The sequence below is a fragment of the Bombina bombina genome, chromosome 3 (genome assembly GCF_027579735.1).
Source record: "Bombina bombina isolate aBomBom1 chromosome 3, aBomBom1.pri, whole genome shotgun sequence".
Classification (NCBI taxonomy): Eukaryota; Metazoa; Chordata; class Amphibia; order Anura; family Bombinatoridae; genus Bombina; species Bombina bombina.
Genome location: NC_069501.1, coordinates 1,013,399,877 through 1,013,425,175, shown reverse-complemented (window position 1 = coordinate 1,013,425,175; position 25,299 = coordinate 1,013,399,877). Strand labels below are relative to the sequence as shown.

Sequence of the window (25,299 nt, the reverse complement as noted above, 5' to 3'; positions counted from 1 at the left end):
CAGGCATAAACTTGATAAGAAAGTACAAAAAACGTTTTAAAATAAAACCGTTACTGTCACTTTAAATTTTAAACTGAACACACTTTATTACTGCAATTGCGAAAAAACATGAAGGAATTGTTCAAAATTCACCAAACTTTCACCACAGTGTCTTAAAGCCTTGAAAATATTGCACACCAATTTTGGAAGCTTTAACCCTTAAAATAACGGAACCGGAGCCGTTTTAAGCTTTAACCCCTTTACAGTCCCTGGTATCTGCTTTGCTGAGACCCAACCAAACCCAAAGGGGAATACGATACCAAATGACGCCTTCAGAAGTCTTTTATAAGTATCAGAGCTCCTCTCACATGCGACTGCATGCCATGCCTCTCAAAAACAAGTGCGCAACACCGGCGCGAAAATGAGACTCTGCCTATGCTTTGGGAAAGCCCCTAAAGAATAAGGTGTCTAAAACAGTGCCTGCCGATATTATTATATCAAAATACCCAGAATAAATGATTCCTCAAGGCTAAATAAGTGTTAATATCAATCGATTTAGCCCACAAAAAGTCTACAGTCTAAATAAGCCCTTGTGAAGCCCTTATTTACAATCGTAATAAACATGGCTTACCGGATCCCATAGGGAAAATGACAGCTTCCAGCATTACATCGTCTTGTTAGAATGTGTCATACCTCAAGCAGCAAAGGACTGCAAACTGTTCCCCCAACTGAAGTTAATTGCTCTCAACAGTCCTGTGTGGAACAGCCATGGATTTTAGTTACGGTTGCTAAAATCATTTTCCTCATACAAACAGAATTCTTCATCTCTTTTCTGTTTCTGAGTAAATAGTACGTACCAGCACTATTTGAAAATAACAAACTCTTGATTGAATAATGAAAAACTACAGTTAAACACTAAAAAAAACTCTAAGCCATCTCCGTGGAGATGTTGCCTGTACAACGGCAAAGAGAATGACTGGGGTAGGCGGAGCCTAGGAGGGATCATGTGACCAGCTTTGCTGGGCTCTTTGCCATTTCCTGTTGGGGAAGAGAATATCCCACAAGTAAGGATGACGCCGTGGACCGGACACACCTATGTTGGAGAAAAAGACAATACTAAAAATCTGCTATTGCCTTCTAAAATGGGATTTAGAAGATATTAGGCTTGCAGACAGATGGAAAAAAGCGATAGATTAGTAGATACATTTTATTCTAGTGACAGAAAAAAGAAATACAATATTAAACATGTTTATGTGACCTAATATATATAGGTCGCACTTCTAGACTTTCAAAAACCAGACTGAGTAAACACATATATAATATCGAAAAAGTTTTTTTAAAACACTCTCTATCTGCCCATTTAAAAAAAAAAAAACACAACAAAAAGGTATCAGAATTAGAATTTCTAGGCATCAGGCAGGTTGATGCCCATTGGAGAAGAAGAGATACCCAGAATATTTTTGGATGTATGGAAATTAAATGGATTTATAATATGAATTCCCTAATCCCCAATGGACTCAACAAAGATTTTGAGATACATCATTTTCTATGAAAAATCCTTTTAGTATATTAAATTATGTTTTTATATCGTGTGTATTTTATATTAAGTGTATTTTGTATATGCCATCAAATTTACACTGACACTGAATCATAATTACTCGTGACAAATTGGTTTTTGAAATCATGTCTGTTTCATTGATATATATGTTTTGTATACTGTCTAATATGAGGTTAATGCCCTTAACAAAAGTGTTAGTCAGAGACTCCTTAGTTTATTCCATTGGGAACCACAACAGCATTGCCCATAACAATCATGGAGTCTACATTGATCATCACTTCCATGTCCTGTGACTGCACGGGTTTAAATTTCCTCTTGTTTCATCTGCGCACTATCTTCCTTGAAAAAGCCGTTGGTTAACGGTGAAATGTACGTTGGATTTTATCTCCCTCCAGGGACTCATCCATTTATACCCAACTACATCAGAAAAGGAGTGTAGACCCTGCAGGTACTGGAAGCGGAGATCGAGAGTGGTGTGAACGCTGCCCTGTATCCGCATCCATCCACAGGGGTAAATCACTCACAGTTAATATTGACTGTTCCTAGAAAGGACTCTAATCCAGCATATGTATGTTGGTGTATTGGATGTTTTATTGTATTTTATATGTATATTTTAATAAATTGTTCTTCTTGAAGCCCTTGGGAGACTGTTTGCCTGCCAGTATAAAAGCAGGTGTGCACAGTCAATGAGCTTACTATCTCCATCTCATGTGAGTAGGATACCCTCTAAACACATTCTCTTTTCCATTGGGTACATCACAGAGTTACACTATATATTGTTTTTTCTTTTTTTCACTTTGAGGATTTTTTCAAGACCATCGGATTTGATCACATCACTTACAGGACATATCCATTATATTTTGTATATTTTGAATATATTATAGATCTTTGGATCTCTTATTGAAAACTTTATTATATTTGTTGTCTTTTTTGACATCCGCTATCACATTTATTTTCACACTTTTGTTTTTTTTTATTGGTTTACACTTTTATATATACTTAAGCACTCTGAGTGTTTGGATATGTGATTCCAGTAGATCCTCTTGTGTGAAGATGGTAGACAGGTGAGTTTTTGAGAATAAATGCTACACAACACGGTTAAATATGCTGAGATACATAGCTCAATAACAATAATGAGGAGCTCTCAAGCTTTATCCTATGCCAGTCATTGCCTATATATTTAGTACTGAGTGGGAAATGTGTTTTGTCAATAATCTTAATATCTCTGGCTTTTTGAAAGATACAGCTATGCATTATTATAAAACAGTATATCCCAGTAAATCAAGCTGATTGTTGCTAATTTATTTTTTTAGAAACTTTTTCTATTTTTTTTGTTTAAAGCTAATCCATAGGAGCAGTTATATTTCCAACTCCTACTTCCTTGGAATAATCTTATGCTATAATAAAGAAGAATTCTTTATATCCAGCATATGATCAATATTAAAATTCTACACATCAGAAGATCTATCTATGAATTTAACAAATATATCTCAGAAGGTTGAGCACTTATGTACCACTGACAGACACAGCTGTTTTTAAAACTCAATCAGCGAGCACACCTACAATACATTTGCATAAACTTTATTACAAAAACTCTTTAATGAATTACAGTTTAGCAGCGTTCTAAGAACAACTAGTACTTAAGTTTTTCAGTTTGATAAAATTTGAGTTAACTGTACAACAATGCAAATTAATTTTGGTTATCTTGAAGTTTGCTTTTGTTTCCAGTTTAGCCAGTTTACAAATTTATCGCTATTTAATGCTCCCGCTTGAGCGTTAACTGCGCTAGAAGTAAAATTTTTGCGCATGTCAGCTTGTGTTCATATTATGAGTAGAAAGTAGACTGTTTTCGTTTGTGCACTAACACGATGCACATAAAAAGCCAAACTTAGAATATCCCTCTCGCAATAATGTATTCCCCCATAGAAGTCAATGGAGTATAAAAAGTGGGGGAAAAACACCCTACTCACACGCAAACCCTCACAATTCTCAAGTGTGCTAACCCGACAGTAAAACATGAATATTTCACATTCCAATGTTAACATAGAAGAATATGTTCTATTTATTCATAAATACACATTTCTATATATAGCTGATGTTTTTTTGCACAAATATATACTTATAACTATGTATATATAAAGTGGCAAAATATCACTTTGGTTTACTAATGAGGGGTTAAAAGCTACTAGCCCAGATAGGAAAACGTACAATTTCTAAGTCGTCCACTGCAATTTCTAAGTTGTCCGGAACCACTAGACCACTGGAAATTTCAAGCCCTATATATATATATATATATATATATATATACATACACATACAGTATATATATATATATATATATATATATATATATACACCTGTCCATCTTTATACATGTATATGTATGTATCTCAATGATAAAGCTCTTTGAGCTTTTTTCTAAAATCTGAGACCTCATATGTTTGAGCCCTTATAGCCTTTTTGTGCTATTCTTTATTTAATTATTTATTAGATAGTGTTATTATGATTGTAAATGTACTTTGTAATATATTTTTTATGTGTTTTGTGAAATTTTTTTGTTTTGCGAAACAGTTAACCAGAGCTCTGAGCTCTAACTTAAATTGCATTTAAGCGATCAAGTTTAATTTCAAATTGTAATACGAGCGAAAAAACACTCATAATATCTAGCCCTTAGTTATTATTCTCTAACATACTTGCATAGGTGAAATGATATATTAAGGCCTAGAGTAGAAGTGGAGCGCAAAAATATTAGCGCTATTGAGAGCTCTTATACTTGAGCTCATATTACAATTTGAAAAAGTTATCACTTGAACAAAAGCATCAGGCACGCTAACATCTGGAGGTCAGATAGTGTGGCTGGGCTAAATCCCTCTTCTTATAGACTTATATGGGGCAGGCTACAAAACCCTGTTCTGGCTTTCTTTAGTTGAAATAGTTTCTCTCTTTAATTTGAGATATAAGTAAATATTTTCTTACACTTCTCTAAATATTTTACATTTACCCCAAATTCTTCTATTTTTTTCCTCTAAAAAGTACCAATTTATAAAACACTATAATCTATGAAACAAGAAAAAAAATATGATATGAAATATTTTAAGTATTACTGTTGGTTCCTTTTTTGTAACGTGAGGATCATACATTTTGTTTTGCACTTCGGATGGAGAAGCATTCTAAGGGGCCGATTTATCATGGTCCGAATGGGGCCAAATACCCCTGTTTCTGTGTGAGCCTTTAGGCTCGCCGGAAACAGGAGTTAATAAGCAGTGGTCTTAAGACCACTGCTCCTTAACTCGTCCGCTGCCTCTAAAGGCTGCGGACATCAATCCGCCAATCTCATACGATCGGGTTGATTGATACCCCCTGCTAGCGGCCGATTGGCCGTGAATCTGCAGGGGCGGCGTTGCACAAGCTGTTCACCAGAACTGCTTGTGCAATGATAAATGCCGTCAGCGTATGCTGTCGGGAGTTATCAATGTCTGGCGGACATGATCGCTACAGCGGATCATGTCTGCCAGACAAATGATAAATCTGCCCCAATGTAACAATTTCTTTTGTTGCATTTTAGGAACAAGCTATGTTAGTATGACTATACAGATACATTTTGTGCTTTCTGATCTCTTTTTATTTCACAGGCATCAAAATGTACTTCAGATCCCAGGAAAATCTGATCTCTTTTTATTTCACAGGCATCAAAATGTACTTCAGATCTCAGGAAAATCTGTTAGCTGCAAGCCCTGTTCCACCAATAACCAATCAGTCCTGCCATAACTTATACTTCGATGCCTCTCCACAAAAGGAACCTGAAATGAAGACCGTAGCCCGCCAGTACAGGAAATCTGCCAGCTTCTCTCTGAGCTCATCCTGGCACGGACAGTTTCCAAAATATGAAAAGGAAATGCCAGTATTTCATAAGTGTGTGTCAGAAAAGGTAAGATGCGATTCATCTAGCCAATAACATAAGCACACACTTAAACCACTGGTTTGTTGTAGATTAGGATTTCCTCTATACCTATGGAAAACACTACTGGCAAAAAAAGGGCCACAGTTTTCAAAAAGATTCTATCATGCATATAAAAGCACTGCCACATTTTTTGTTAAGGAAAGGCTATTTAAATGTAACTTAAAGGACCAGTAAACTTTTAAATTTGCTTATCTTTTTTATTTAATTGTGTTAAAAACTTTTTTTTTTTAAATGCATGTTATTATTTTATGTGTATACTTTTTTTTAATTTGGCTTTAATTTTTTTTTTTTCCAAACCCCTTTTTTGCTTTGGAAGCAGTCCTATCGGTTCACACTATCGGGATAGGACTGCGGCTACGCGCGACTCACATTTGCGCATGCGCAGTTGCGCACTTGTACTGTAAGTGAAGAACTGTGATTACACGTCACTTACTCGAAGCGGTTTTGCGCATGCGCAGTTGCACACTTGTACCGTAATTGAAGATCGGAATCAGATCTGTTATTTGACTTGTTTTACTCAAAGCGGTTTTGCTGCTCTGCAGTCCCATCAGTTTGGCAATTTGCTCCTTGCCAGAGACTGCTTCTATTTATTATATTTGCTTTTTTGGTGCCACTGTGAATTCAATTGCGCATGCGCTCGGGAATGAGCACAGCCTAATTAGATATTCAAAACAAACATGTTTCATAGGTTGGATTTTAAATGAGCGTGAAGGGGATTTTTGAAGGGGCGGAGTTTACATGGAAAGACCGTGAAACAAAAACGGTAAAATAGGAGTTTTTTTTAAATAAATTATTGAAAAAAACAGTTTAGCTCAATATTCATGCATATTTTTTAAGATAGCAATAAAAAAAAAAACTACATTTAGAAAAATGTACTGGTCCTTTAAACATAATACATCAGTAACAGTTGTGTGATTCCTGACCTATAATGGGCATTTGTACCCGACTGCCAATGAGTATTAGCAGGAAGTATCTATCAGCCAATGAGTATTAGCAGGAAGTATGTATCAGCCAATGAGTGTTAGCAGAATGTATAGATCTGATGCTGCATTAGTTTCAAGGCAAATTTAAAGTTACATTTAAACAGCTTTTACTTCACAATTTTTCAGGCGAATACAATTTAACTGTGTTTAAATGCTGCTCTTTCTGATGGATGATATACATTTAACACATTTATTTTAAATTGGTTAATATAGCAACTTTTCACATGGATTTCAATGACTAAGGGCTACATTATCAGCGGCGTGCTAACTGTGATAGCCATGCGATAAGTGGTATTTCGCGGCTCTTTGCGCTCATTGGAAGTAGCAAGTGTAATATGAGTTGAAAGTAAACACTTTCGCTTGAGTGCAATGGAATTGAATGTGCGTTGGGTTAGCGCGACTTTAGAGATATGGACAAGAAAGTTGCCCCAAAAAATATCAAAATACATTTATCAGTACAGTTACACTCAAAATAACACTCGGCTAGATTACGAGTTTTGTCGGTAAAAACCTGCGGAGCTAACGCTCCTTTTTTCCAGCACTTACTTTAAACAACGCTGGTATTATGAGTTTTCTCAATGGCTGTGTTAGCCTCAGAAAAGTGAGCGTTGAGCAAAATTTAGCTCCACATCTACCCTCAATACCAGCGTTGCTTACGGTAGCGGTAAGCTGGAAAAACGTGCTCGTGCACGATTTCCCCATAGGATACAATGGGGCTGAGATGGCTGAAAAAAAACCTGTCACCTGCAAAAAAGCAGCGTTCAGCTCCTAGCGCAGCCCCATTGTTTCCTATGGGGAAACACTTTCTAAGTCTACACCTAACACCCTAACATGAACCCCGAGTCTAAACACCCCTAATCTTACACTTATTAACCCCTAATCTGCCGCCCCCGCTATCGCTGGTACCTGCATTATACTATTAACTCCTAATCTGCCGCTCCGGACACCGCCGCCACCTACATTATCCCTATGAACCCTTAATCTGCTGCCCCCAACATCGCCGACACCTATATTATATTTATTAACCCCTAATCTTCCGCCCCCAACGTAGCCGCCGCCTACCTACACTTATTAACCCCTAATCTGCCAACCGGACATCGCCGCCACTATAATAAATGTATTAACCCCTAAACCGCCGCACTCCCGCCTTACAAACACTATAATAAATTTTATTAACCCCTAATCTGCCCTCCCTAACATCGCCGCCACCTACCTACAATTATTAACCCCTAATCTGCCGCCTCCAACGTCGCCGCTACTATAATAAAGTTATTAACCCCTAAACCTAAGTCTAACCCTAACACCTCCCTAACTTAAATATAATTTAAATAAATCTAAATAAATTTACTATAATTAAATAAATTATTCCTATTTAAAAATAAATACTTACCTATAAAATAAACCATAAGATAGCTACAATATAACTAATAGTTACATTGTAGCTATTTTAGGATTTATATTTATTTTACAGGCAACTTTGTATTTATTTTAACTAGGTACAATAGCTATTAAATAGTTAATAACTATTTAATAGCTACCTAGTTAAAATAATTACAAAATTATTTGTAAAATAAATCCTAACCTAAGTTACAAATACACCTAACACTACACTATCAATAAATTAATTAAATAAATTAACTACAATGATCTAAACTAAAATAGAATTAAATAAACTAAACTATATTACAAAAAAACCAAAACACTAAATTACAAAAAATAAAAAAATATTACAAGAATTTTAATCTAATTACACCTAATCTAAGCCCCCTAATAAAATAAAAAAGCCCCCCAAAATAATAAAATTCCCTACCCTATACTAAATTACAAAAGTAATCAGCTCTTTTACCAGCCCTTAAAAGGGCTTTTTGCGGGGCATTGCCCCAAAGTAATCAGCTCTTTTACCTGTAAAATAAAATACAAGACCCCCCAACATTACAACCCACCGCCCACACACCCCTACTCTAAAACCCACCCGATCCCCCCTTAAAAAAACCTAACACTACCCCATTGAAGATCACCCTGCCTTGAGCCGTGTTCACCCAGCCGGGCACCGATGGGCCAGAAGAGGACATCTGGAGCGGCAGAAATCTTCATCCGATCGGGGTAGAAGAGGTCCTCCATCCAGCAGAAGTCTGCATCCAAGCGGCATGTTCTATCTTCATCCATCCGGCGCGGAGCGGGTCCATCTTCAAGACATCCGACGCGGAGCATCCTCTTCTTCCCGACGAATGAAGGTTCCTTTAAATGACGTCATCCAAGATGGCGTCCCTCGAATTCCGATTGGCTGATAGGATTCTATCAGCCAATCTGAATTAAGGTAGGAAAAATCCTATTGGTTGATTTAATCAGCCAATTGGATTGAAGTTCACCGGACACCGCCACCACCTACATTATAGCTATGAACCCCTAATCTGCTGCCCCCAACATCGCCGCCACCTATATTATATTTATTAACCCCTAATCTTCCGCCCCCAACGTCGCCGCCACCTACCTACACTTATTAACCCCTAATCTGCTGACCGGACATCGCCGCCACTATAATAAATGTATTAACCCCTAAACCGCCGCACTCCCGCCTCGCAAACACTATAATAAATTTTATTAACCCGTAATCTGCCCTCCCTAACATCGCTGCCCCCTACCTACAATTATTAAACCCTAATCTGCCGCCCCCAACATCGCTGCTACTATAATAAAGTTATTAACCCCTAAACCTAAGTCTAACCCTAACAGCCCCCTAACTTAAATATAATTTAAATAAATCTAAATAAATTTACTATAATTAAATAAATTATTCCTATTTAAAAATAAATACCTATAAAATAAACCATAAGATAGCTACAATATAACTAATAGTTACATTGTAGCTATTTTAGGATTTATATTTATTTTACAGGCAACTTTGTATTTATTTTAACTAGGTACAATAGCTATTAAATAATTAATAACTATTTAATAGCTACTTAGTTAAAATAATTACAAAATTACCTGTAAAATAAATCCTAACCTAAATTACAAATACACCTAACACTACACTATCAATAAATTAATTAAATAAATTAACTACAATGATCTAAACTAAAATAGAATTAAATATACTAAACTATATTACAAAAAAACCAAAACACTAAATTACAAAAAATAAAAAAAATTACAAGAATTTTAATCTAATTACACCTAATCTAAGCCCCCTAATAAAATAAAAAAGCCCCCCAAAATAATAAAATTCCCTACCCTATACTAAATTACAAAAGTAATCAGCTCTTTTACCAGCCCTTAAAAGGGCTTTTTGCGGGGCATTGCCCCAAAGTAATCAGCTCTTTTACCTGTAAAATAAAATACAAGACCCCCCCAACATTACAGCCCATCACCCACACACCCCTATTCTAAAACCCACCCGATCCCCACTTAACCTAACACTTCCCCATTGAAGATCACCCTACCTTGAGCCGTGTTCACCCAGCCGGGCACGGATGGGCCAGAAGAAGACATCCGGAGCCACAGAAGTCTTCATCCGATCGGGGCAGAAGAGGTCCTCCATCCAGCAAAAGTCTTCATCCATCCGGCACGGAGCGGGTCCATCTTCAAGACATCCGACGCAGAGCATCCTCTTCTTCCCGACGACTAACGACGAATGAAGGTTGCTTTAAATGACATCATCCAAGGTGGCGTCCCTCGAATTCCGATTGGCTGATAGGATTCTATCAGCCAACAGAAATTAAGGTAGGAAAAATGAGATTGGTTGATTTAATCAGCCAATCAAATTGAAGTTCAATCCGATTGGCTGATTACATCAGCCAATCGGATTTTTCCTACCTTAATTCTGATTGGCTGATAGAGTCCTATCATCCAATCAGAATTCGAGGGACACCATCTTGTATGACGTCATTTAAAGGAGCCTTCATTCGTCGTTAGTCATCGGGAAGAAGAGGATGCTCCACGTCGAATGTCTTGAAGATGGACCCGCTCCACGCCGGATGGATGAAGATAGAAGATGCCGCTTGGATGAAGACTTCTGCTGGATGGAGGACCTCTTCTGCCCTGATCGGATGAAGACTTCTGCCACTCCGGATGTCCTCTTCTGGCCCATATAGTGGCGGCGATTTCTGGTCGGCAGATTAGGGGTTAATAAGTGTAGGTAGGTGGGGGCGACGTTGGGGGGGCAGATTAGGGGTTAATAAATATAATATAGGTGTCGGCGATGTTAGGGACAGCAGATTAGTGGTTCATAGCTATAATGTAGGTGGCGGCGGTGTCCGGTCGGCAGATTAGGGGTTAAATAATTTTATTATAGGGTTTGCGATGTGGGGGGGCCTCGGTTTAGGGGTTAATAAGTAGTTTATGGGTGTTAGTGTACTTTGTAGCACTGTAGTTAAGAGCTTTATGTTCCGGCGTTAGCCCATAAAACTCTTAACTACTGACTTTTTTATGCGGTAGGAGTCTTGGAGGTAGAGGCTGTACCGTTCACTTCTTCCAAGACTCGTAATACCGGCGTTAGGCAAATCCCATTAAAAAGATAGGATACGCAATCGACGTAAGGGGATTTGCGGTAGCCAAAAGTCGCGGAAGAAAAGTGAGCGGTACACCTGTACCTGCCATACTTGTAATACCAGCGGGCGTTAAAAATGACATTTCAGCATAATGGCCAGGAACGCATATTACGAGTCAGCCTGATGAAACGGCTCTGTGTAGCTGAGAAACGCGTTGCTGGTTTCTTTTACAATTTTAATAAACCTTTTAACTTTTACCCCTTTGGAGTCCATATTCTGTGTTACCGGAATTAAGCTTTTGCGTCCTGTGGTTATCGGACCATAATACCACCCGCCCTGTTTTTCTCACCAAGTATTCATAGAATACAGGTATCCCACTGTGATTCTAAGGGAGGAAGGTGTGTATCCAGATCGTCATTGGATTGGTGGAGCAGTCGTGAGGAACAAGGTGTGGACGTGTCCTCATACCTGATTGGTCGAAGGGTCCCACGTGACCGCTTGGAGTTTTGATCGATTGCTGGTCTGCCGGGCGACGAACAGGTCCCGGTCTGCTGTGTTTGGCGCAAATCAGTGCCGCTCCGTTTGTGAGTATACTCATCGTTGCTTGTTGCTATTGTCTCTTGTGCTTACGTTATTACCCTATTGGCGCCTCTTCTCATTCCATCCAGGATTTGTTAAGGTGGGTCTTACTTTGTTTTCCTAACATGTTGCTGCCCTAGTATAGAAAGCCAAAGTAGGTTTACTCTGTTATTTCTCTTTCTACAGGTCTCTGTGAGGAGTATGTGTCCTCTCACACCTTGTAAGGTGTCGTCCTGCCTGACAGCTAGATTGCAGGTAAGTGCCTTTTTGTCTTCTAGGTATGGAGATGGGCACTTAAGAAAATAACAGAATAAACTGCAACTTTATTGGGACACTTTAATCCTTTGGCAAGGATTTTATTTAGGCCGTGTCAGGGACTTTTTTATGTGTGAGACTTTAGTGGTTAATTCCTTTATTGTAGGAATTATACCCAGAGGTTTTTTTTTTTCCTTGTAATATCGGTGTTTTCTCTTGTATGTGTATATAACTATCTTGGGGGCAAGTTTGTTATTTATCTACGCCTAGATTTAGAGTTCTGCGTTAGCCGTCAAAACCAGCGTTAGGGGGTCCTAACGCTGGATTTGGTCTACCGCTGGTATTTAGAGTCTTGTAGGTAAGGGTCTAATGCTCACTTTCCAGCCGTGACTTTTCCATACCGCAGATCTCCCTACGTCAATTGCGTAGCCAAACTTTTCAATGGGATATTTCTAACGCCGGTATTTAGAGTCTTGGCTGAAGTGAGCTTTAGACTCCAGCCGCAGAGAAAAGCCAGGAGTTAAGAGCTTTCTGGGCTAACGCCGGTTCATAAAGCTCTTAACTACTGTGCTCTAAAGTACACTAACACCCATAAACAACCTATGTACCCCTAAACCGAGGTCCCCCCACATCGCCGCCACTCTATTAATTTTTTTTAACCCCTAATCTGCCAACCGCACACCGCCGCCACCTACATTATCCCTATATACCCCTAATCTGCTGCCCCTAACATCGCCGACCCCTATATTATATTTATTAACCCCTAATCTGCTCCCCCCAACGTTGCCGCTACCTACTTACACTTATTAACCCCTAATCTGCCGACCGCACACCGCCGCAACCATTATCCCTATGTACCCCTAATCTGCTGCCCCTAACACCGCCAACCCTTACATAATATTATTAACCCCTAATCTGCCCCCCAACGTAGCCGCTACCTTACCTACAATTATTAACCCCTAATCTGCCGACCGGACCTCACCGCTACTCTAATAAATGTATTAACCCCTAAAGCTAAGTCTAACCCTAAGACTAACACCCCCCTAAATTAAATATAATTTTAATCTAACGAAATAAAATAAATCTTATTAAATAAATTATTCCTATTTAAAGCTAAATACTTACCTGTAAAATAAACCCTAATATAGCTACAATATAAATTATAATTATATTGTAGCTATTTTATGTTTAATATTTATTTTACAGGCAACTTTGTATTTATTTTAACCAGGTACAATAGCTATTAAATAGTTAATAACTATTTAATAGCTACCTAGTTAAAATAATTACAAAATTACCAGTAAAATAAATCCTAACCTAAGTTACAATTAAACCTAACACTACACTATCAATAAATTAATTAAATAAACTACCTACAATTAAACCTAACACTACACTATCAATAAATAAATTAAATACAAATACCTACAAATAAATACAAATAAATACACTAACTAAAGTACAAAAAATAAAAAAAGAACTAAGTTACAAAAAATAAAAAAAGAACTAAGTTACAAAAAATAAAAAAATAATTTACAAACATTACAAAAATATTACAACAATTTTAAGCTAATTACACCTACTCTAAGCCCCCTAATAAAATAACAAAGCCCCCCAAAATAAAAAAAATCCCTACCCTATTCTAAAATAAAAATTGAAAAGCTCTTTTACCTTACCAGCCCTTAAAAGGGCTTTTTGCGGGGCATGCCCCAAAGAATTCTGCTCTTTTGCCTGTAAAAAAAAACATACAATACCCCCCCAACATTACAACCCACCACCCACATACCCCTAATCTAACCCAAACCCCCCTTAAATAAACCTAACACTAAGCCCCTGAAGATCATCCTACCTTGTCTTCACCACGCCGGGTATCACCGATCCGTCCAGAAGAGGGTCCGAAGTCTTCCTCCTATCCGGGCGATGTCTTCATCCAAGCGGGGGCTGAAGAGGTCCATCATCCGGCTGAAGTCTTCTATCAAGTGGCATCTTCAATCTTCTTTCTTCCGGCTCCATCTTCATCCCGCCGACGTGGAACATCCATCCTGGCCGACGACTTCCCGACGAATGACGGTTCCTTTAAGGGACGTCATCCAAGATGGCGTCCCTTGAATTCCGATTGGCTGATAGGATTCTATCAGCCAATCGGAATTAAGGTAGGAAAATTCTGATTGGCTGATTGAATCAGCCAATCAGATTCAAGTTCAATCCGATTGGCTGATTGGATCAGCCAATCGGATTGAGCTCGCATTCTATTGGCTGATCGGAACAGCCAATAGAATGCAAGCTCAATCTGATTGGCTGATTGGATCAGCCAATCGGATTGAACTTGAATCTGATTGGCTGATTCCATCAGCCAATCAGAATTTTCCTACCTTAATTCCGATTGGCTGATAGAATCCTATCAGCCAATCGGAATTCGAGGGACGCCATCTTGGATGACGTCCCTTAAAGGAACCGTCATTCGTCGGGAAGTCGTCAGCCAGGATGGATGTTCCGCGTCGGCGGGATGAAGATGGAGCCGGAAGAAAGAAGATTGAAGATGCCGCTTGATAGAAGACTTCAGCCGGATGATGGAGCTCTTCAGCCCCCACTTGAATGAAGACTTCAGCCGGATGATGGCCCTCTTCAGCCCCTGCTTGGATGAAGACATCGCCCGGATAGGAGGAAGACTTCGGACCCTCTTCTGGACGGATCGGTGATACCCGGCGTGGTGAAGACAAGGTAGGGAGATCTTCAGGGGCTTAGTGTTAGGTTTATTTAAGGGGGGTTTAGGTTAGATTAGGGGTATGTGGGTGGTGGGTTGTAATGTTGGGGGGGGGGTATTGTATGTTTTTTTTTACAGGCAAAAGAGCAGAATTCTTTGGGGCATGCCCCGCAAAAAGCCCTTTTAAGGGCTGGTAAGGTAAAAGAGCTTTTCAAATTTTATTTTAGAATAGGGTAGGGCATTTTTTTTTTATTTTGGGGGGCTTTGTTATTTTATTAGGGGGCTTAGAGTAGGTGTAATTAGCTTAAAATTTTTGTAATATTTTTATAATGTTTGTAAATTATTTTTTTATTTTTTGTAACTTAGTTCTTTTTTTATTTTTTTGTAACTTAGTTCTTTTTTTATTTTTTGTACTTTAGTTAGTGTATTTATTTGTAGGTATTTGTATTTAATTTATTTATTGATAGTGTAGTGTTAGGTTTAATTGTAACTTAGGTTAGGATTTATTTTACAGGTAATTTTGTAATTATTTTAACTAGGTAGCTATTAAATAGTTATTAACTATTTAATAGCTATTGTACCTGGTTAAAATAAATACAAAGTTGCCTGTAAAATAAATATTAATCCTAAAATAGCTACAATATAATTATAATTTATATTGTAGCTATATTAGGGTTTATTTTACAGGTAAGTATTTAGCTTTAAATAGGAATAATTTATTTAATAAGATTTATTTTATTTCATTAGATTAAAATTATATTTAACTTAGGGGGGTGTTAGTGTTAGGGTTAGACTTAGCTTTAGGGGTTAATACATTTATTAGAGTAGCAGTGAGGTCCGGTCGGCAGATTAGGGGTTAATAATTGTAGGTAAGGTAGCGGCGACGTTGGGGGGGGGGCAGATTAGGGGTTAATAAATATTATGTAGGGGTCGGCGGTGTTAGGGGCAGCAGATTAGGGGTACATAGGGATAATGTAGGTTGCGGCGGTGTGCGGTCGGCAGATTAGGGGTTAATAAGTGTAAGTAGGTAGTGGCGACGTTGGGGGGGGGCAGATTAGGGGTAATAAATATAATATAGGGGTCGGCGGGGGTTAGGGGCAGCAGATTAGGGGTTCATAGGGATAACGTAGGTTGCGGCTGTGTACGGAGCGGCAGATTAGCACCGCTGGTATTGAGAGTTGCAGTGGCGGTAAATTATGCTCTACGCTCCCTTTTTGGAGCCTAACGCAGCCCTTCTGTGAACTCTAAATACCAGCGGTATTTAAATGGTGCGGGGGAAAAAAAGCATGCATAGCTAACGTACCCCTTTGGCCGCAGAAGTCTAAATCTAGCCGCTAGATTTTACTTGTAGCACTATGTGTCCATTCTCTGCTGTGCATTTGTTAGATTCCTCTGAACAAGACAAATAGAACAGCCGTAGAGAGTAACGAGTATTTAGTATTTATAAGCTAAGTTATCACCGTTTGTCCCTTGAGCTGGTATTTTTTTAATTTAGAACATCTACCTAATGTCATATTGGTTTCGGCTGCTGTGAGAATGAAGCGTGCGGTTATCTAACTGCGCCCTTCATTTTGATGCCGATCACTTGACCGTTCTCCTTCTCTGGCTGAGAACAGAGCGGCTGCTGGCGCCATTTTTATTCTTATCCGGCTCTCAGTGTTACGAGTATCGTAACGGTTTGTTGTCTTATCTGCAAACGTTTTGTTTTCTGCTGACAGGGTGTGACACCTGCACTGTCTAAAAGAAACGCAATTCACTGTTATTCACTTATTTATTCTTTGTCACGTTCACCTAAAGAAACAATCTCGACAATCCCTTAAAGTGACAGTGCATATTTTAATTCTGTCTCTCAGCTTAGACTTAGAGGCAGAATTATCAAGCCGTCAACTATGCTGCATTCGACGGCACCAATAAGCTCGCCTAACATCGCGGCCACAGACCTGAATACGCTCTCCTTATTTATAAAAAAACTGTCAAAAATTTGTGCACCAAGTTCGGGGCGATGAGGCGATGAGCAGCGGACTGTTGTTACCTAACAGCCATCGATCTCGCTGCTATTCGGCTTTTTCCCAACTTTATACCCTGTCACTAAACACCGCCACTATACTAAAATGTTTAACCCCTATCCCGCCGCTCCTGGACCCCGCCGCAACTAAATAAAGTTATTAACCCCCATCCCGCTGCTCCCGGAGTCCACCGCAACTCTAATAAAGTTATTAACCCCTATCCCTCCACTCCCAAAGCCTAACGCAACTCTAATAAAGTTATTAACCCCTATCTCCCCGCTCCTGGACCCCTCTGCAACTAAATAAATGTATTAACCCCTACACCCCTGGCCTCCCACATCACTACCACTTACTAAACCTATTAACCCCTAAACCGCCAGCCCCCCACATAGCCATAAACTAAATTAAGCTATTAACCCCTAAACCTAACAACCAGCTAACTTTACATTAAATATTAACTCATCCCTATCTTATAATAAATTTAAATGTACCTTTAGAATTAAAATAAACTATATTAAACTATTAGTTAACTTACCCTATTATACTAAAATTACATTAAACTATATTAAACTATTAATTAACCTACCCTAACTATTATACTAAAATTACATTAAACTATATTAAACTATTAATTACCCTACCCTAACTATTATACTAAAATTACATTAAACTACAAATTAAATTAACTATATTACATTTTTAAAAACCTAACCCTACTCAAGTTATTTAAATCTACTATTAAAAATTACTAAGTTACAAAAAAATAACAACTAAGTTACACAAAATAAAAAAACACTGTTACACAAAATAAAAAAATAAATGATCAAATATTTAAACTAATTACACCTAATCTACACCTATCAAAATAAAAAAGTCCCCCCCAAAATAAAAAAAACCCTAGCCTACAATAAACTACCGATGGCCCTTAAAAGGGCCCTTTGCGGGGCATTGCCCCAAAGAAATCAGCTCTTTTACCTGTTAAAAAAATACAAATACCCCCCAACAGTAAAACCCACCACCCACACAACCAACACCCCCAAATAAAAACCTAAGCTCCCCAATTGCCATGAAAAGGGCATTTGTATTGGCATTGCCCTTAAAAGGGCATTCAGCTCTTTTACTGCCCAAAGTCCCTAACCTAAAATTAAAACCCATCTAATAAACCCTTTAAAAACACTAACCCCCGAAGATCCACTTACAGTTTTTGAAGACCGTGCTCCATCTTCAAGACATCCAGCGCGGAGCATCCTCTTCTTACATCGTCTCTTGAAGAATGACGTTTCCTTTAAATGACGTCATCCAAAATGGCGTCTCTTAGATTCCGATTGGCTGATAGAAGTAATATTTCATTCCTTTGGTAACTTCAAAGGAATGTCTTCTTCTCCTTCCAAGCAGCAACAGTCCAAGTCTTCTTGGAAACCCAATCAATCTTGGAATGTGGGGAAGCAATCCAAGTAACCGCAGCTGAGTTTAAATCAGCATGAAGGGTTTGCCCCGATCCGAGATCGGATCAAGTGGGGGCAGAATTTCTCTGTTTATCAAACATGGATATGAGATATCCCAGATTCCTGGGCTGTGGACATAGTATCGCAAGGTTACCGGGACCTTCTTTCCATGGGAGCGATAGTTCCAGTCCTTGTAAGGGACAGGATCTAGGATTCTACTCAAATCTGTTTGTGGTTTCCAAAAAAGAGGGAACTTTTCGTCCATCTCTAGACCTAAAGTGTCTCTACAAATTTCTCAGGGTACCATCCTTCAAAATGGAGAATGGTGTACCACAATGGCTTAGTGGTAAACTTTGCTGCCTTCAAAAGTTGAAGGTCGAGAGTTCAAGTGCAAATTTGCAGGCTACAAATTTTTGCCACAGCTACCAGAATTTCTCTAAGGTTCTGGGGGCTCTCTTTGCAGTGATCAGGTCTCTGGGGTTTGCAGTGGCGTCATATTGGTTCAGACACCATCTTTTCAACCAACAAACTCTCATTCACTACCACTTACTAAACCTATTAACCCCTAAACCGCCAGCCCCCCACATCGCCATAAACTAAATTAAGCTATTAACCCCTAAACCTAACAACCCGCTAACATTACATTAAATATTAAGTCATCCCTATCTTATAATAAATTTAAACGTACCTTTAGAATTAAAATAAACTATATTAAACTATTAGTTAACTTACCCTATTATACTAAAATTACATTAAACTATATTAAACTATTAATTAACCTACCCTAACTATTATACTAAAATTACATTAAACTATATTAAACTATTAATTACCCTACCCTAACTATTATACTAAAATTACATTAAACTACAAATTAAATTAACTATATTACATTTTTAAAAACCTAACCCTACTCAAGTTATTTAAATCTACTATTAAAAATTACTAAGTTACAAAAAAATAACAACTAAGTTACACAAAATAAAAAAAACACTAAGTTACACAAAATAAAAAAATAAATGATCAAATATTTAAACTAATTACACCTAATCTACACCTATCAAAATAAAAAGTCCCCCCCAAAATAAAAAAACCCCTAGCCTACAATAAACTACCGATGGCCCTTAAAAGGGCCCTTTGCGGGGCATTGCCCCAAAGAAATCAGCTCTTTTACCTGTTAAAAAAATACAAATACCCCCCAACAGTAAAACCCACCACCCACACAACCAACACCCCCAAATAAAAACCTAAGCTCCCCAATTGCCCAGAAAAGGGCATTTGTATTGGCATTGCCCTTAAAAGGGCATTCAGCTCTTTTACTGCCCAAAGTCCCTAACCTAAAATTAAAACCCATCTAATAAACCCTTTAAAAACACTAACCCCCGAAGATCCACTTACAGTTTTTGAAGACCGGGCTCCATCTTCAAGACATCCAGCGCGGAGCAGCCTCTTCTTACATTGTCTCTTGAAGAATGACTTTTCCTTTAAATGACGTCATCCAAAATGGCGTCTCTTACATTCCGATTGGCTGATAGAATTCTATCAGACAATCGGAGTTAAAGGGGAAAAAATCCTATTGCCTGTTGCAATCAGCCAATAGGATTGAGCTTTTATCCTATTGGCTGATCCAATCAGCTAATATGATTGAGCTTGCATTCTATTGGCTATTCCAATCAGCCAATAGAATGCGAACTCAATCCTGTCCTGTCACTGACTCCATTAAAAATCATGGTGAACGGTGCTTTAAGTAGAAGGGGCCATTTCTACTATGGCTCAGAGAACTCCGATCCCTTTAGAGGATAGCTGCTCCTTTACGGATCCATGGACAAGAAGCTGGAGGCTTTTTTGATCATCTAGTTTTTCAATGGAAATCTGCTGTTTGTATTGCCACTGTGTCAAGTGCACATCTTCTTGGTGTGACACCTTGTCTAAATAGACTGGCATCCCAGATATCTGGTTTTCCTGTGCTAGCCCGCGGGGAGTTGTGGCTAAACTCTTAGTCAGCTGATGTTACCTCCAGTCAGAACTTCAGGCGCTTCCTTACAAGGGTAACACCTTGTTTGGACCTGGTCTGACAGAAATAACTTCTGATATTACAGGTGGAAAAGGGTTTTTTCTACCACTAGACAAAATAGACCTAAAGGACGTCAGAGTAATATTTAATTCCTTTGGTAACTTCAAAGGAATGTCTTCTTCTCCTTCCAAGCAGCAACAGTCCAAGTCTTCTTGGAAACCCAATCAATCTTGGAATGTGGGGAAGCAATCCAAGTAACCGCAGCTGAGTTTAAATCAGCATGAAGGGTTTGCCCCGATCCGAGATCAGATCAAGTGGGGGCAGAATTTCTCTGTTTATCAAACATGGATATGAGATATCCCAGATTCCTGGGCTGTGGACATAGTATCGCAAGGTTACCGGGACCTTCTTTCCATGGGAGAGATAGTTCCAGTCCTTGTAAGGGACAGGATCTAGGATTCTACTCAAATCTGTTTGTGGTTTCCAAAAAAGAGGGAACTTTTCGTCTATCTCTAGACCTAAAGTGTCTCTACAAATTTCTCAGGGTAACATCCTTCAAAATGGAGAATGGTGTACCACAATGGCTTAGTGGTAAACTTTGCTGCCTTCAAAAGTTGAAGGTCGAGAGTTCAAGTGCAAATTTGCAGGCTACCAATTTTTGCTACAGCTACCAGAATTTCTCTAAGGTTCTGGGGGCTCTCTTTGCAGTGATCAGGTCTCTGGGATTTGCAGTGGCGTCATATTGGTTCAGACACCATCTTTTCAACAAGAAAACTCTCATTCAGAGATCTTGTTATGTTTTCTATGTTCCCACGGATGGGAAGTGAATCTTGAAATGAGTTGCCTTGTTCCTGCTACAAGGGCAGTTTTCTTAGGGATCATAATAGATGACCTATCTATGAAAATATTCTGACAGAGGTCAGAAAATCCAAATTCTTTCCTCTTGCCTCTCTCTGCAGTCTACTGTTCGTCATCAGTGGCTCCATGTATGGAGGTAATTGGTCTGATGGTCGCTTCTATGCACCTCATTCCCTTTTCGTCCTACTCTAGACCTAAAGTGTCTCTACAAGTTTATCAGGGTACCATCCTTCAAAATGGAGAATGGTGTACCACAATGGCTTAGTGGTAAACTTTGCTGCCTTCAAAAGTTGAAGGTCGAGAGATCAAGTCCAAATTTGCAGGCTACCGATTTTTGCCACAGCTACCAGAATTTCTCTAAGGTTCTGGAGGCTCTCTTGGAAGTGATCAGGTCTCAGGGAATTGTAGTGGTATCATATTGGTTCAGGTACCATCTTTTCAACAAGCAAACTCTCATTCAGAGATCTTGTTATCTTTTCTACGTTTCCACAAATGGGAAATTAATCTTGAAAAGAGTTCCCTTATTCCAGCTACAAGGGCAGTTTTCTTAGGGATCATAATAGATGACCTATCTATGAAAATATTTCTGACAGAGATCAGAAAATCCAAATTCTTTCCTCTTGCCTCTCTCTGCAGTCTACTGTTCGTCATCAGTGGCTCCATGTATGGAGGTAATTGGTCTGATGGTCGCTTCTATGCACCTCATTCCCTTTGTTCTATTCAATTTGAGAGCTCTGCAGTTTTGCATGCTCAGACAATGGAACAGGGACCATTTGGATCTGTCTCAGAAGATAGATCTAGATCAGTCGACAAGAGACTTCCGTGATGGTTTTCTCAGCTTCTGTCTCTGGGTACATGCTTCCGGAGATCTTCCTCTGTGATTGTGTAAGAATGTAGATTTGCTCAATAATATTTATTATAACTCAATAATATTGTGAAAAGTTGGTAGTGTGTCACGCATGTAACTAATTATAAGGATTTTCCTAAGTTACAAAGGTGACTTAATATAGCCGTTAAAGTATCAGCTGCAGTCAGGTTTGTTATAGGCAACAGTATGATATTACACGGCATAAGTTATTTAACAGTACATTCCTCAAGTCTCTTATACTTATACTCTAAGTATTTACCCACTCGGTTGTTGAAGAGAGAGTTCAGGCTCAGCTCAGGATTCCGTGTAACGGAGTTTACCCGGCTTCTCAGAGAGGGGAGAGGCGCTGCAGCGATGAGGCGGCCGTAGCTGATGACGTAGGCACCTTAGCTGTTGTGTCGGCTGTCAGCGGAGAAGCGGTCGCTGCTGTTGAATGGCAGAAGAGTAGGCGAAAACACAAGAGGTAGCGTAAGTCTCTGGAAGGTGAAGAGACCTAAGACAAGAGGGTAGTTAATTCCTTTAGTGAGAAAACAGGAAGTGACTGTAGTAACGAATCAGACTTCATTAATCCAGCAATGAAATGGAGACAGGATGTGCCTTTTATAGGGAGGTGGTAATTACTTAAAGGTATAGCGCAACAATCAAGGAAAAGTGAGTTCTCACATAGACCCCCCACCAAGGAAACCACAGCGAGGTTTCAAGGGCGAGGCCTGTCAGGATTCCTCCAATGGAATAGTGAAACAAGCCTTGGAGCTGAAAGGTTGGAAGCAGGCTCCCAAGAGTCCTCCTCATGACCATAGCCCATCCAATGGACTAGATAGAACAATTGACCACGAAGAAGACGGGAGTCAAGGATGCTGTGAACTTGAAACTCCTCCTGGGATACCATATCCGAGGTGCTGGGAAGAACCTTGAGAGTAGGCACATCAGATAAGCAATGTTTCACTAAGGATATATGAAATGTGGGATGCACCCTCAGTGTAGGTGGGAGTTCCAAAGTTACTGTAACCGGATTATTAATGGAAGCAATGACAAAAGGTCCGAGAAAAGTACGACCCAATTTCTTGCAAGGGTAATGTAGTTTTAGGTTCTTGGTGGATAACCAAACCCGTTGTCCCACCTTATACCGGGGACTATCTCTATGGCGTAGGTTGTAGTACTTGCTCTGTGAAGCTTGGGCTTCAAGAATATGATCCTTCACAGACGAAAAAATCAGAGAGATGTCGTTAACAGTGTCATTGACCTGAGGACAAGGTGACTCAATCTTAGGCAGGAGATCCAGACGAGGATGTAATCCATAATTAACGAAAAAAGGGCTGAACCCAGTGGAAGAATTCACATGATTATTGTGTGCGAATTCTGCCAAGGGCAGGAAAGTCGCCCAGGTATGTTGTTCCTGGGAACAATAACAACGTAAATATTGTTCTATGGATTGATTCACTCTCTCCGTTTGTCCATTCAACTGAGGGTGGAACGAGGTTGTGAGGAACTGTTCCATATGAAGGGCTTTACAAAGACTCCTCCAAAATCTAGATGTAAATTGCGTTCCACGGTCACTAACAACAGATTTAGGTATACCATGTAGTCTGACTATCTCTTTCAAAAAGAGGTCAGCTGTATGCTTAGAGGTTGGTAGAGCGGTTGCGGGAATAAAATGTGCCATTTTTGAGAAGAGATCAGTGACAACAAATATAGTATTGAACCCATTAGACCTGGGGAGGTCGACTATAAAATCCATTGAGACCTTTTCCCAAGGTTTTTGGGGTACTTGTAGTGGTTGTAGGAACCCACAGGGTCGTTGTTTAGCGTGTTTTGATGTAGCACAAATGGTACAGGTAGATAGGAAGGTCCGTACAGATTTCCTAATACCAGGCCACCAATAAGATCGGAGAAGTAATTCTGTAGTCTTAGTAGTGCCCATGTGTCCCGCAAGGGGTGAGTTATGAACCTGTCGTAGCACTAATTGACGGTGGATGGGTGGCACATATAATTTTCCTTCCTTGTAATACAACCCATCTGTGTGTAGGGTGAGATCCTCCATTGGTATTCCAGTATCAGATTGTTGTGCTTCCTGGATCTGAGATGTTAGGAACCCAATGAAACAATCTGGAGGAATAATGGTAGATGGAGGATTATCAGAGGTAATTCTAGTATGTTGTCGAGACAGAGCATCAGCCTTTCCGTTTTTTTCCCCTGGCCTATAAATAATGTTGTAACGAAATCTGGAGAAATAAAGGCTCCACCGAAGTTGTCTTGACGAAAGCGTTTTGTTCGTTTGCAAATATTGCAAGTTCTTGTGGTCGGTGAATATCACTATAGGATGAATAGCTCCTTCCAAAAGGTGACGCCAATGGTCGAATGAGCTTTTAATAGCTAACAACTCTTTTTCTCCTACAGGATAATTTAGTTCTGCAGGTTGTAGGACCCTTGAAAAATAAGCAACGGGATGCAGAGGTTCCTTACATGATGGTCTTTGGGATAAGATAGCCCCAATAGCATAATCTGAAGCATCAACTTCTAACACAAATTGATGGTTCATATCAGGGAATCTTAGGATGGGTTCTGACGAAAATTTATCCTTCAAGAATTCGAATGCTTTTTGGGCTTGAGGTGTCCAGAAAAAAGTGGAGTTCGTCTTGGTCAGGTCTGTGAGAGGTTTGCAAATAGCTGCAAACCCTGGAATAAACTTCCTATAAAAGTTGGAAAAGCCCAGGAAGCGTTGTACGTCTTTTTTTGAAGTAGGAACTGGCCAGTCAACAATGGCCTGTACTTTTCTCTTATCCATGGAGATGCATTGTTCGGTAATTATATATCCCAAAAAGGTAATGTTTTTTGTCTCAAAAATGCATTTTTCAGGTTTAGCATATAATTTATGCTGCCTCAAACGGGAGAGGACTTCCTTGACGTGAATTCTGTGTTGTGCCAAATCAGTGGAGTATATAAGAATGTCATCAAGATAGACGATAATATATACATCCAGTATGTCTCTAAAAATGTCATTAATGAAACATTGGAATGTTGCTGGGGCATTGCACAGCCCGAATGGCATTACAGTATACTCATAAAGACCATATCTGGTCCTAAATGCTGTAAGCCATTCGTCCCCAGCTCTCATTCTGATCAGATTATAGGCGCCCCTAAGATCCAACTTGGTGAAAAATGAGGCTCCCCGCAATCTTTCTATCAGTTCCGGGATTAATGGAAGGGGATACCTGTTTTTCTTAGTGCGTTTATTTAGTTCCCTGTAATCTATTATAGGCCTGAGTGTACCATCCTTGGCCTCGCTTCCATTGAGTCGTAATTCAGTTTGCGTGCACTCGCAAACCGATAAATATGCTGTCGAAAGCAATAGCGTTTAACGACTGTTTCCAATGGCGCGTTATACCTCAATATCGGCTGCCGGACTTCGGCTGCCGAAAAGATTTTCGCGTCCCATAGAAAGTAATAGAAGCCGTTAATCGATAAATTATACCAGGTTTCCATTGAAAGCGCTAACCGTTAATACACTGTCGGAGGCTGTCGATACATTGAGAAATATTACCCCCAGCTCAACTAGGTGTAAAAGAGGAAAATTGTGCTTTTTGAGACCTATTTTCTAT

At 39.3% G+C, this 25,299-nt stretch overlaps 1 protein-coding gene across 1 annotated transcript in view; it reads left to right on the top strand.

Annotated features, from left to right (window-relative positions):
* ARHGAP9 (Rho GTPase activating protein 9) overlaps window positions 1-25,299 on the top strand; it is a 343,366-nt gene that overhangs the window by 56,267 nt on the left and 261,800 nt on the right. The window contains exon 3 of the mRNA XM_053708184.1: window positions 5,224-5,465. Coding sequence (XP_053564159.1) covers window positions 5,224-5,465 — 242 coding nt within the window. The remainder of the gene's footprint in view (window positions 1-5,223; window positions 5,466-25,299) is intronic.